General features: G+C 39.7%; 1 protein-coding gene across 1 annotated transcript in view; it reads left to right on the top strand.

Moving 5' to 3' along the window:
• The first annotated feature begins 415 nt into the window (after positions 1 to 415).
• The window catches only part of LOC308095177 (fibrocystin-L-like), a 51,695-nt gene continuing 37,734 nt past the window's right edge, over positions 416 to 14,376 (top strand). Inside the window, exons 1-21 of the mRNA XM_080442135.1 lie at positions 416 to 543; positions 771 to 978; positions 1,133 to 1,210; positions 1,818 to 1,962; positions 2,806 to 2,917; positions 3,181 to 3,238; positions 3,554 to 3,647; positions 3,765 to 3,818; positions 4,065 to 4,138; positions 4,246 to 4,288; positions 4,594 to 4,664; positions 4,786 to 4,896; positions 7,306 to 7,395; positions 8,574 to 8,839; positions 9,206 to 9,297; positions 9,525 to 9,684; positions 10,311 to 10,446; positions 11,251 to 11,394; positions 13,407 to 13,561; positions 13,785 to 13,901; positions 14,174 to 14,326. Of these exons, the coding sequence (XP_080298261.1) occupies positions 909 to 978; positions 1,133 to 1,210; positions 1,818 to 1,962; positions 2,806 to 2,917; positions 3,181 to 3,238; positions 3,554 to 3,647; positions 3,765 to 3,818; positions 4,065 to 4,138; positions 4,246 to 4,288; positions 4,594 to 4,664; positions 4,786 to 4,896; positions 7,306 to 7,395; positions 8,574 to 8,839; positions 9,206 to 9,297; positions 9,525 to 9,684; positions 10,311 to 10,446; positions 11,251 to 11,394; positions 13,407 to 13,561; positions 13,785 to 13,901; positions 14,174 to 14,326 (2,223 nt within the window). The 5' untranslated portion in view covers positions 416 to 543; positions 771 to 908. The remainder of the gene's footprint in view (positions 544 to 770; positions 979 to 1,132; positions 1,211 to 1,817; positions 1,963 to 2,805; positions 2,918 to 3,180; positions 3,239 to 3,553; positions 3,648 to 3,764; positions 3,819 to 4,064; positions 4,139 to 4,245; positions 4,289 to 4,593; positions 4,665 to 4,785; positions 4,897 to 7,305; positions 7,396 to 8,573; positions 8,840 to 9,205; positions 9,298 to 9,524; positions 9,685 to 10,310; positions 10,447 to 11,250; positions 11,395 to 13,406; positions 13,562 to 13,784; positions 13,902 to 14,173; positions 14,327 to 14,376) is intronic.

Below are 14,376 nucleotides of genomic sequence, written 5' to 3'. Positions count from 1 at the left end.
CTCTCATAGTTCAAACCCTGTACCTTTCTCTTCCTTGCTACAATGTCAAATCACTCTATGTTAGTGAATTGCATAAATATAGTGCCAAGACAAGTGCTACAAAAGATGATAACTAGGATAGCAGGTATACATCCATCTGTCTGAATAAAATACTATCTAATCTACAGTATATAATTGCCAAATACCTCATTGTAGTTCAAAATAGGGTCAAAACAACAGCAGCAGGTGACCCAAAGTGCTTTCCAATTTTTGAGGATGACAAAACAATAGGCCACGAAAGCAAGATATATGTAAAACATCAATTACAGTATAATTAGGTAGGCTAGATACAGTGTTTACTGTTTGGCCTCTCTTAGACCCTCCTCCACCTTTCTGCACTGTCCAATAAAGCAACAACAAATAAATCCATGAAAAGAAAAGACATGAGCTGATCGTTTCTCCTCCCAGTTCCAGGTGACAGTCACAGACGTCACACGGTCACAGGCTCACAGTTATAAATGCCAGTGTAGCCTATTCTTTGAGTGGTTGCTCTCTGGTTTACAGGTAGATATAGTGATACACTCAATGAAATGGCTAAAATGATACTTTGTTAGGTCTACTTAACTTTTTACTTCAATTATATGCACGGATTGTGTGTTATCCTGTTATTCCTTTAGACATTTATAAAATGTTTTATTGTGCACGGAACCATTTCGCGTTATTCCTTAAAATGTCAATGTGTTTAATATAGGCTAAAAAAAAAAAAAATTCTTTTTTTCTTAACTTTGAAGAGACCGGACTATCAACAGAGAAAGAGCGAACCTCCAGCTGCACCACCTGTCACAAGCTCACTTTGTTTTAGTGTCAGAAGTGAGTTGACGTTCAGCCGGGGACATCCAGGGGACATCCAGGGACATCTATTTCCGAGGATGGAGCGCGCCGCGCACTGGCATCTGCACTTGCCAGTCGCTGTCTTCTTCGTACTTTGGTGCTGCTGTAGTAAGTAGGCTTCATCTAAACAACAACGAAGCAATTCAAACTGTGCATATGCCTATAAAAGCTCTTTTATAGTAGGCTATTCTATTTTTAGCCTATAGGCTCTAGACCAGTGTTACTTTTACAGCTGTTAAAAGAAAGAAAACTACTCTTTCAGATGCTCAAAAACTCATCAGAGTGTCGCCAAGGCATGGGAGCTCAAACGGAGCGACACGACTTACAATCACAGGAGAAGGTAAGAAACAAACCAACAAACATGTATGCCAACTGCGCATCCACTGCAAGAAGAATCAGGCTAGATTCGTCAGCTTCATTCATTATGAGCTTGTAGATCGGCTATTTTCAAATAGCCAAACATAAAGTGCATGCATGTTTTGTAATAGTAATATAATCTACGAAAACTACTAAGTTTTCAAATAATTGTAGTGGAGTAAAAGTACAATATTTGCCTCTGAGTCTGAGAAGTGTAGTGGAGTAGAAGTAAAGTGAAAATTGGAAATGCTCCGGTAAAGTAAAAAATCCTCAAAATTGTACTTAAGTGGGCTACAGTAGCCTACTTGAGTACATGTACTTAGTTACTTTCCAACACTGCCTGTCTGTCAGGATGCAATTTGAGTGCAGGACGCTGTGAAAGGCTATTTTGTCATTTTCAAGGATCTTAACTAAGATTCTAAAGCTTAATTCATCGCGTGAGGATGACGTTTGCAAAAAAATAACTAATCTACAGCTCTGCATGGTAGATCCGTTGTCTATTTTTGCAAGCGATACCTTCACATGAGTTTCATAAACTATCTACAATGCGTTAAAGTAGCTTGTACGCGTGCGTCCTCTCCTCTCTGCAGGCTTTGCTCAAGAAAACCAGTTCCAGTTGAGTCCTAAAGATGACAATTTCGGCAACCGTGTGACTCTGGTGTCAACCACCCTCTCAGTCCCCTGTGATGTGGAGAGAGACTCAACACATGGCAGTCAAATCATGTGTTATACCAGGTACCGTAGCCTACTTACACCTGTATACTAAAGCTGATGTAGCCTGTTCATTAGCCTATCTGTGAAGAGTGGAGTAGGCTATTAGAGCCAACCTGGCTGCAAAAAAAAATTATAATATATTTTAAAGGTAGGGTAAGTGATTTTTTTTCTTAAAATAATTGTTAAATAGCTCCATATTCGGATATAGGTATAGAATATTTGTTCAGTAACAGGAGTCTCTCCAGCTCTTTAGAAAGGAAAAAAAAATGCATTTTCAGGTCAGGATACCTATCTTATCCAATCAGGAGCGAGAACTTGCACAGGATACAGATTAAACAATTAAATTGGAAGTGATGAAACAAATAAATGTGCAGTTTTTTTTTTACAATGGAAGTCTGGAACACTATAAAATTGGAGCTGATAAATGGGTACTCTTTCCTGATTGGCTGATGATTGGCAACCCACCTGAAAATGTATTTTCTGAACAAACACTATGGCAATTAATACTATCAGAAAATAGTGCTTTAACTTTTTAACAAAAAACGTTTTGTTTTAACCAAAAAATATCACTTACCCTACCTTTAAGTATTGTTCAAATGTGAAGAAGAACACTTCATTGCACAGCAGTAGCACAACAAAGTTCAATGTGTGACTGCAGCTGAGTGATGTTTAGCTACAAGCTAAAACAGGCCTAGGCCTCATATAATAGTAATAATCACAATAATAACATAATAGAAGAGAAAACTGTAATGATGGATAAAAACGAATGTACTTCATGGTACGGCCGGAAAAGTATAAATTAGGCTTAACTCTATGAGCAACTAAATGCATATAAAAATGTTTACTCTTTTTTTCCTGTGACAGATCCATGCCAATCGATACATATTGGGCCCATGTTAGTGTGGATGGTGTTCCCATTCCTGACAGCCAGATATGCGGGGGCTCACCCAACCCATACGGCTGGTGCACTTTCTTTGTAAGACTTATTTTTTACATCAAATAAATGTGAAACATTAGGCCTATACATTATGTCTTATTAAAATGTTTTAAGTGCAATGGTATTTATATTTGATACATTTGTTAGGTGAATCATACTGTGGTTTTGAGTGATTGATTGATGTACTTTATTTAGTAAGACATGAGAACAATGGTGTGTTCTATGTAGAGTGTTTTTAGGATGTGGTTTGTTTGATGGTGTGTTTTTACCATTCCTAATGGTGCTTCTTGATGTTAATATAGACCCGCTGGTGGCGCACTCCCACTATCGACAGTCTAAGTCCAGTCTCTGGGCCCCCAGGTACAGTATAGTTCTTCATGTTGTAATACACATACATGTCTCTGACCACATTCTACACAGTAAAAATCCTGAGTGTTAATTTAACTCAGAGAGTGTACAAATGTAACCAAATGGACCTTTAAGTGTCCATTTGTACACTCTTTACAAATGAATACATTAACATATAGGATTGTACTGTGTTCTACTGTACTGTACTGTACTGTACTGTACTGTACTGTACTGTACTGTACTGTACTGTACTGTACTGTACTGTACTGTACTGTACTGTACTTACTACTAACTTAATTCTGAATCCCATTGCCAACACACATGCAGGTACCGTGGTAACATTACGGGGTAGGATATTCACTGATGTGTATGGAAGCAATACTGCCAAGAGCACAAATGGTCTCAACGTCAGATTTCTGAGGTAAGAATCATTATAAATGATGACGGCGATAGATAAATACAATCATTTGATCTCCTGTTTGCTCACATATAAGTTCATTTATATCAATTCAGTACCATCTTGCCTTGTTGATTTCAGAGCATACATGGGAGGAATGCCTTGTGATCTCCTGAAGCCGAACTCTGATGAACTGTAAGTCCGATTTTGTTGGGTGACTTATGCTATAATATAGTTAAAATGGTGTGGCAAACATGTTTTCTGCTGTAGATGGACATATATGTAATGACCTACAGAATGGCAGGTTAAGTGTAGTAATATTTTGTTATACTGTAACTGTATGTTGAGTAATATACAGTATGATGCATGACATGTATTTTGTTACTAATTATTAATTATTGTTATTTACATGAATAAATACACATTGAAATGTTCCCAAAGCTATGGTGTGACTTTGGACCATGAAGGTTCTCACTGGGGATACATGAGCTGCAGAATGACTGGGTCATATGTTGGTAAGACAATTTGGTTGATGATTTATACAGTATACAACTAATAATGATGGAATACAGTATTTATTTATGCTTGAAATTGTTATTAAAACACATATTTTTCATCATAGGGCACCATAACTTGAGTTACATTCTGGATGCTGATTATGGAAGGTAAAAACCAATCACTAAGGCTGCCTGCAACTATCGATTATTTTGTTAGTAATTATTCTATTGATTATTTTTTGATGAATAATGAATAATCAGGAAGTGCTGTCGGAAGTTACGTGCAGAAATACCTAAAATAGCCGATCTACAAGCTCACAATGCCACGCGTTGTGAACTTGTAGATCAGCTATTTTATAATTGATTAGTTAAATGAATTGTTGCACATCTCCCAATCTATACATTAGTTAATCTTTCTTATAAAGAGAAGTATGTTTATCCTTCTTAATTTTTTTTTAATTTTTATATATCAGGAGCTTAACAGACAAGGACGTATACAGGGTCTCAGCTGCAAACAAGCTCTCCATGTTTCAGACCTATGCAGGTAAAAAAGCAAAATACTGATGAGTAGTCAAACTGTATAATACATACTGTATTAAACAAACTTAAACCCTTATTCTGCATCATTCATGCTTAGCGTTTGTCGTGTATGTTTATTTTTTCAGAGGTGACAGGAGTCTCTCCATCAAACGGCGGTGTGCTAGGTGGGACCCTGCTTTCCATCCATGGACGTTTCTTTGATGAAACAGATCGTCCAGCACAAGTCCTCGTAGGAGGTAATTATCAGTGTTAATTGTCCTACAATTGGCAAGGCATAGCAGGAGACAGAGTAGGGAAGAAAGGCAAAGGAAAGTACCAGCAGTAGGTAAGTCCAGCTCAGGTTATACCTGTATGTGGGCCTGGAGGCAAAGGTTTTACCATATTACCAGACACAGCCAGGGAGGGAATGTACCACCACCAGCTACTAGTAGGTTATGCCTGTGGCTGACAAGTGTTGTTTTGTTTTGTTCTATTCTGATCTAATCTGTAACTGACTGGTAAATCCTTGAAACCAGTTTGTAGAATTTTTCATACTCCGTTCCTGTTCTTCATGAATAGTGATATTTATGTTGCGTTGTAAAACTATGCAAAAGGCTATGGATTGTTACTAGTGATTCAAGATTCAATATTCTTTATTGTTAGATCACATTATGCGTATGAGAGAGTTAAATTCTTGGCTCCTCGACATTGCAGCAACAAGGAAAATAGCAATATAATTGGCCAGGGTGTCTTTGGAAAGGGACAAACAAACTTCCTGTCTTAGCTGATCTAATTGAGCTGGGAGGGGTGTACTGTAGGTGTGGATCAATGTCCTGAAGGTACAGTATGGGGGTGCTATGTGTGTTTGTATATGCACAGCTCAATCTGTTTGTTTGTTTGTGTGTTTGTGTTTGTGTGTGTGTGTGTGTGTGTGTGTGTGTGTGTGTGTGTGTGTGTGTGTGTGTGTGTGTGTGTGTGTGTGTGTGTGTGTGTGTGTGTGTGTGTGTGTGTGTGTGTGCGTGCGTGCGTGCGTGCGTGCGTGCGTGCGTGCGTGCGCACATGCGTGTACATGTGCGTGTGTAAAAGGCAGACAGACAACAGCCCATTATTGTCCATTGTTTATAAGCCTGCATGGTTGACTGGTGAGAAAAACTGTCCTGGAACCTGCTGGTCCAGGCCTTGAGGCTGATGTATTGCTTGCGAAAAGGTAGCAACTGAAACAGTCCATGGTTGGAGTGACTGGGGGGTCTTTAATAATCCTGTGGGCTTTACTGACACCTAATCCATTGTATATATCCTGGATCCTGGATGGAGGGAAGCTCACATCCACTGATGCTCTCGGCTGTCCACACACAACCCTCTATAATGCTTTCTGTTCAAGGCAGTGCCGTTCCCAATGTCTGGCAGTGATGCATCCAGTCAAGGATGCTCTCAGTGGTGGCTCTCTAGAAGGCTATAGTCCCCATCCCTGAGGTGAAAGAGGCGTTGCTGTGCCTTTTTCACCGCATGAGATGACATGAATACTTCTGTTTTTTATTCCTATGCTGGCTGTCATTGTTTCAGTGATATGTTTGACAAATGACACAGGTGTTTATCATGGATAGACACATCAGTCACATGTGTCATGACGGACTGAACATTCCAGAATGTGTGATGAGGGCCCATAATCATTTCATCAATAGAGAATGCATGCATAGTTCTAAAATCAACCTTAGAAGACACACGCAAAGGCCAACCTGGGATTACAAAGAAGAACGAATTTTCAGAAGCCATAGGAACATACTGTACTATTAGCAGACCATGACAAACTATCTGTTACACACAATAGTGTTTCACAAGCTTTTAACAGCACATTCACTAGTAAGAGAGACCACACCTCTACTTAAGTTTGACAATTTATTGAAACGTAATGAGTTTGGAAGGGGATGAGGAACCCAGGGTAGGGTGAGAGTTAACAGCACATTAAGGTTTGTTGTCTCTGGGTTAAATGACTTGTAACATTGGTGTCTAACTGTCTAGCTAGAGAGTTACATGATGCTGAAGATACATCACTGTACACTTTGTTCCACTCACTCCAAAATTATGTGTAATCATGTTCTCAGTATTGCCTCCAAATTTCATAGGAAATGGCCTGCCTGGCATACCTAATAACTTTGCATGGAAAAAGTCCTATTCTACTAGTCTGCCACCACAATGTGGAATGCCCGTTTTTCATTTTTCTCCTTTATACATATAGTTGTTTGTATTTGTTGATGTATTAATATGTGTTAATATTCTATGCTATGTATACATAGGACCACAATGGAAACGAGTCCCCAGGCTTTCCTTTTAGCCTTTTAGCTGTCTACATTTCTTAATAATAAAGTACAATCAATCAATCTATGCATTAACATTATAATGACTTTTCATTTCATGTCAGCAATCATTTTGTCAGAATATCGGGTACTGTATCATCTTTAATTGTATCAATTTGGGCCATTTAGGGATCAGAATTCCTTACATAAATTAGATTTTGTGGCCATTGTTGTCACATTTGTCCAGCTTGGTAGGCCTACACCTTTTAAAGGAGTTAATGAGCAACAATTCCTCCATTATTGTGTAACCTTTATTTGTGTTGTTGAAATGTCACGAGATGCTTACAGTGGCTTTTCTCTGATTGTCTACAGGCAGGCCTTGCAAAATCCAGAGTGTGTCTGATGAGAAAATTACATGCATGACTCCGAGACAACCAAAGAGCATGACAACAGCCTATCCCGGTGAGAACACTCCCTGTCTCTTTCTTTCTCTGCTGTTGTCTTTTGATGCGATACATTCCATATGATCTGTCTCCATGCTTTGTTCAATGTTATCTTGTTCATCTAAAGATTGGTCACAACAAACAAATGTCACAACCATGACTTCAAGGGCAGAAGAATTTTAGGTGTTTGCCATTGTAAAGTGTCTCTCAACAGGTTGTGCAAACACACATACCCATCGCTTGTTATCACAGTTCATAAAGAGTAGGTGACTTTGATGTCATTACTATCAGGATGAGATAATGTACCATGTCTTTGTGATAAGAGTACTTAGTATTTTAAAGTATAGCATCATGCAAAATACTGCGTCACAAAGCTCTGTGGACAACAGCACAGTCTAGGTCCTACTGCATCAAAGTGTCCGTCATCATGATCAAGATTATTCAGCAGAGTGGTGTGGTTAACAATACATTATTCTACTGAGTATTAGATCATAAATTACATTACATTACATTAGTCATTTAGCAGACGCTTTTATCCAAAGCGACTTACAATAAGTGCATTCAACATAGAGGTAGGCAAGAAAACTATTAAAGTCTTAAGTGCATTCTCTTCTAAAACAAGCAACTAAGAGTATACCTAGCGCTAACGTTAAAGTGCAATATATCAGCTACCTACTTTCTTAAACAGACGAGAGAAATAGGAAAATAAATAAATAAATATACTAGTTTTGATGTGCAAGTTCTATTTATTTTTTCTTTTACAACCAAACAGTGTCAATGAAATATCGATCTGCTGTTGTTTACATGTAGAAATGTACTGTATGTAATATTAACCACATGAACCCTAGCTCCTTATTCTGGGCATGTCATAATAGACGAACATTTGTCATAAACAGGTGAACATTCTGCAAAAAAGGTGAACATTCAGCAAAAATAGCAGATCCTAAAGCGCAAAAAGAGTTTCAACACGATGCATTGTTAGCTTGTAGATTGGCTATGTTTGCTATTTGATATGCAACAATGTATATTAAGTGGTTAAATTAAAACAAGACAATCCATCTACGGTAAAAATGACTTTTGTTAGAACCATAGCAATGTCGCAGTCATTTGGTCACATCATGCCTTCTCCCATCCCTCTATACCAATCATGTACCTTTTACATTACTTACCATACAACTTATCTAAACATGCATACAGGTGGCAGGGGGTTGAAGATGGAGGTCTTTAATGAAACAAGACCAGGGTCACTGGATGACATACAGGCCTACAACGAGAACACAACTGGATATCACATGGAATGGATTGACTCCATGCCTCACATCTTCCCCACACCATTCAATTGGTTTACCACACGCGTGTCAGGCTTCTTTGTGCCTCCAACAACTGACAACTACACCCTTTATCTACACTGCGATGACCGCTGTGACCTCTACTTCAGCAACACCAGCCAGCCAGAGTTCAAGGTAATTAGGCATTGTCACGGCTGGAATCAAATCTTTGTTATTGGACATTAGCCATGTCAAAAAGTCATGTATTCTTACAAAATGTCAATCAATAGCCAAGAAATTAAAACCATTGCTGTTTTCTTTCTTTCTTTCTTTCAAAAGTGGTGGTTAACCTGTATCATTCACTACTAAAATAGCTTTTTTATATTTCATAGATATTGACTGAAATAACAGTTTTTTGGGGGCTTTAGGTTTTGTTAATAGATGTAAAACGTTTTCAACAAACGTTTTACATACAGTAGTGATCGAATGCACTTTCTTATTTTGGGATGATTTTGGTGCCACAGTAGTTTCAATACACAATATTTCAAAAATCTATTTCAGGTCAAGGTTGCTTACCAGACTGGATATGTGTCCACCTACACATCCCAGTCATCACAGAGGACTAAAACCATGTTTCTGGAGAAAGGAAAAGCGTGAGTAGAGGACTTTTACTCCACTTGTAACCTCACAAAACGGTATATGGCCAATACTTGACAAGGGCCTTATTTCAGAGTTAGCCTACAGTATTTTTAAACACTTGAAACATTATAAATGCAAAAAGTAGTAAGACTGTATTAGAGCTTGATGAGAATATTAAGATTTCTATAAAATACTTGCAAACTATTACTGTGTGTATTAAGTAAAAACCCTTTTTCCGTAGCTACTTCATGGAAATCCTGCAGCAACAGTATGGTGGAGGTGCCAAGGTTGACATGGCTTTCTTCCGAGGAACAAGCACCTTCACAGAGGATCAGACAAACGATGCTGTCAATGAACAGCAGTACATTGTGGCAGATTATGACGTCTACAACGAGAAACAGGTATGTAATCCTATATTGTATGTGTCCTATTAGCGTAGTCAGTATTCAGGGCTAAACAATGATTTTCACTGTAGAAGTCCCAGTGTTTCTCATCAAGTACCACTTCCTGAATCCCATGCACAATTATCAAAGATAGCCAGCAAGTGAATAAAACTGATTTATCTTTTATCTGTCTGTTCACCCATTCCTATTGTATTACCACTTTCAACCACAGGCGAACTTTCTCAAAAGTAATTTCATTTTTTTCAAAAGGCAAAAAGCGGCACGATATGGTGCATTGTGTGCATGAAGATCAGGTGTTTTCGCTAATTTTGTGCAACACCGCCATGCGACAGAGTATAAAAATATTCCCATTCAGCAGCACTACCTTAGTGAAACCAGCATACATTATATTAGAAGCTGTCTCTTTCCTGCCCATTATTCAACAACATAAGCCTTATTTATACTTAGTTGCATGCCAGTGTCGCATATAGAAAAAAAAACTCACAAGGCGTTGCATTGTGAAGCATTGTGAGCTTGTAGATCAGATATTGTCGATGCGCAACAAAGCGGGAAAGCAATCAATCAGGCAATACTCTTCTTCATTGCCCCCTAACCTTTTCGTCTGTTCTTCCACCGTTGTCCAGGTGGTCAGCTTCGAGTCCTGGCCTGCCTCTGCTGCTCCAGTCAGTGAGGTCCAGGAGGTCACCGTGAACAGCAACTGTGCCAGCCATCTCTGTGGAAGCACAGTCTTCAGCCTGGGCTACGGGGGCACAAAGACTGGTAAAGCCTTATGTCATACTCTGTGGGGTGGGGAAACCTCATGAATACCTCATAAATATGATCAATGATAACCTGAGCTACACAAGTCCATAAGGATGTCTCTTCAACAGTCTTGTGTTTGTCTCTGGGTTCAAGTCATAATCTGAGCCTAGAGGGGGTCTAATAACTAATGTTAGGGGCAGAGATAAGTTAGGGGTTTCTGTGTGTATATACAGTATGTGTGTTTGTTTGTTTGTGTGTGTGAGTGCATGGATGCATGGATGCGTGCGTGCGTGCGTGCGTGCGTGCGTGCGTGCGTGCGTGCGTGCGTGCGTGCGTGCGTGCGTGCGTGCGTGCGTGCGTGCGTGCGTGCGTGCGTGCGTGCGTGCGTGCGTGCGTGCGTGCGTGCGTGCGTGTGCGCGTTCAGGTGTGAAAGAGAGAGAGAGAGAGTGTGTGTGGGAGAGAGAGAGAGAGAGAGAGAGAGACTCTGATCCAACACCTTCAGACAACAACGTTTCATTATGTTGAAATATATGCCAGCCCACAGCCTGGATTAGGTGAATGACACCAACAAACAGCACTATGGCGCATTTAGTTATTTTGGAAAACATGTGTCTTTTGCCTATTTGTCTCATTATTGATATACTCTAAGTATTACTCATCATGCATTATTTATGATTATTGAACCATTGAATGATTATGAACCATTAAATAATGGTTATGTATTAGCTACTCCCACAGATGTGTGCTTTGAGACCCCTTCTTATGGGAGCCCCACTGGCTCCCACATAACACATAACTAGAAGCCTGGTTTGTCTTATACAGGACCCATCCCCGTCACAGCCACAGCAGACGTGGTGGCTGCAGCTTTGAATGACCTCTGGTCCATTAAGCCAGACACAGTAGAGGTCACTAAAGACATCACCAGCAACGGCACTCACTTCACTGTGATGTTCAACTCTCAGAGGGGTAGGTGACACTTCTCTATTCTTCAACTTCTCCAATTTAAACTTAAGGCCTATTTTCAAAAAGAATGTTATTATTGTTATTGTTATTGTTATTGTTATTGTTATTGTTTTTGTTATTGTTATTGTTATTGTTATTATTTATTTGTAGACAATCTACAAGCTCACTGCATTGTGAGCGTGTAGATTGGACATTTTCACCTATAACATTCCCAAAATAGGGATAGTGGTTAATATTGCTTTTTTACCAATTTGCTAAATAAATGCTTACCAATAGCTTTATTCACAAATGTGTTCATAAAGGCATCTACTCTCAATTTGTTCCAACCCAACTCCCATGGGAAACGTTGCGGTAGCCAATCAAAGTTGGGGTACCCGGAGGGCCTGGGCAAACAAATTAAAGAATTACAATTGATCAATAGGAACTTGTGGGATGTCTAATTATCGATTTTTGGGGGTGCTGAATCCATTCCATCCATTCGTTTTTAGTACAAAATTACTCCTGGCCATACAATCGGCCATGCCTACTTTTCAGGGGGCCTATCCATCAAATGGTGGTGGCCATAATTGTCACTTATCTTAGCGTCATGTCCAGGAAGTGTACTTTTACATCATGGCTGGGAGATGTACTTGTACATCAAGCTAACTCACACTACTGCCCTATGGGCCACATGGCTTGGCAAGGCATACTACTACTGTACTTGTGCGAGCTATGGAGATTTACATCCATATAGTTTGAGTGGATATCCTGCCTTGAAGCAGGGGCGCCGGAATGGAATATGACGTGGGGGGACACATCAGGGACACATGCACGAGCGCGAACATTTTCGGGTTATTTCGGGTGGGTTTGTCGATTTTTGGGGGGGATCATTCGGTTATTTCGGTTAATTCGGTTCGCCTCGCGCTCGCGGTGGTCACGAGGTGCGGGGGACTGGACTGATTTTATTATTTATTAAAAAAAAAAAATATATATATATATATATATATATATATTTTTTTTTTTGGCTGGACTGAATAGTGGGGGGACACAGTGTCCTATTAAACTGGCGCCGGCGCCACTGCCTTGAAGTGACTGAAAGCTTTGGGTTTCCCTTGAAAGAGTTGGAGGGCTTACTTGGCGAGATAGACATCTTTGATGCTGTTTGACAGGAACTGTTTTGCTGAAACATTCCCCAATGGTATGTCGTCTTCCACATGTTAAGTAGTTAACTTGGAGGCTTGCCACCCTGGAATCTCTTCCGAAGTTCCGTGTGGCCTCCTTCGGTAAAGATGGAATCTCTTCTGTGGAATATTTTCCGTGTGGCCTCCTTCAGTAAAGATGGAATCTCTTCCGTGTGGCCTCCTTCACTAAAGTTGGGAGATTGTAGTGGTCATACACTACATGGATCTCCCTATACTCTTTGGACTTGCTGTTCAGTGTGGCTGTGAAATGGTCAGCCTACTGGGCACATGATCCATGATGGCTTTCCAATTGCCTGTACCACTGCCATTCCATCCATAAGAGTTACCTTCTTTCTGCAAATTACGCAAACTAAACACAACACAAGAAAATGTGATATCTTTATTTACTTTATATTACTTTCTAAGAACCCCACGATTCAAATATACCACTCAACAAAGATAAATAAGTGACAATTACGGCCACCACAATATGAAATTGAAATTGAAATTTGAAAATCGGCCACACCTGAAAAGTAGGTGTGGACGATTTTATTTAGTAATTTTTACTAAAAACTAATGGTTTGAATGGATTCAGGACCCCCATAATTAGACATCCCATAAGTTCATATTGGCCAATTAAAAAATGTCCAGTTGTTTGCCCAGGCCCTCTGGTTTTGATTGGTTCCCATAAAGTTTCCCATCGGAGTTGGGCTGGAACAAATTGAGAGGTGATAGTAGATACCTGTATGAACACATTTGAAGAAAGCTATTAGTAAGTACCAGTATTTATTTTACCGATTGGTCAAAGGTTTTGCTAACTTTCCCTAACTAACATTCTGTGTGTAATGACTACAGGTGATTTTGAGCCTCTTCAGTATGAGGTTTTTGGGTCTGACACCAACATCACCGTCATGGAGGTGACAAAAGGCAAAGGCAACATGGCTACCTTCACTCTGCTCTGGGGTGGAGTACCTACAAAGCCCATCGCCTTCAATGCATCTCAGTCTGAGGTCTGTTCTCTTGAATAAAAGGTTTAATATTAATTTGCATGTGCATATGGAATTAGATGAAGCATAAACAAAAGGCACTAAACATCAAGTGATAAAGTGGTAATATGAGAGAGACTACATTCTAACTGATATATCACAGGTTTGATTTCTGCAAAAGTGTGTCTTGTCAAAAATCTCCTTGAATAAAGGTGATACTAGCCAGTGACTGTTTTTGTGGGAACAGGTGCAATCGGCTCTGGAGGACATGTTAAAGGCCGAGTGTCCCAGTGAAATTACCGCAGAGGAGAGCTCTAATGTCAAATACTCCAGAGACTTTGAAGACGACGAATCTCGGGATCAGGTGGGAACTAATAACATTACTACAGTATTAATCAATGACAAGGGGGACACCATAAAGCCACTGCTATGGGAAACCATGCAGGTGGACAAGGCGGTCTTTGGGGATGCAAACCCATTAACAAAATATATGGCTCACTGTATGTATTTGGCAGCTAGTTTATAATGGAATGTTTTTGTTGCTGTTATCTCACCAAGTGATCTCATGGGAAGTCAATGAGTTTAGACTTTGATTTCTCGCTATGTTCTGACGTCTTGTGCCCAACTACCCATTAGTACAACGGTGATAATCGAGGGGAACCTGTGAAGGATACGGAGGCTTTCTGTGGCCTTTGGTCACTGAAGAATCCTGCGGTCCTTTTCAAGGAAGATTATACCACAGAATCTGGTGGCAAATATGGAGCGATTTCATTGCAGCAGTATTCCATGGTAAGATATTTACTTGACTTATTTGGCCCTTTTCATTCTGCAGAGATGGC

The sequence above is a fragment of the Gymnoscopelus braueri genome (genome assembly GCF_963280865.1).
Source record: "Gymnoscopelus braueri genome assembly, chromosome: 11".
NCBI classification, from domain to species: Eukaryota; Metazoa; Chordata; class Actinopteri; order Myctophiformes; family Myctophidae; genus Gymnoscopelus; species Gymnoscopelus braueri.
This window is presented reverse-complemented; position numbering and strand designations above follow the sequence as displayed.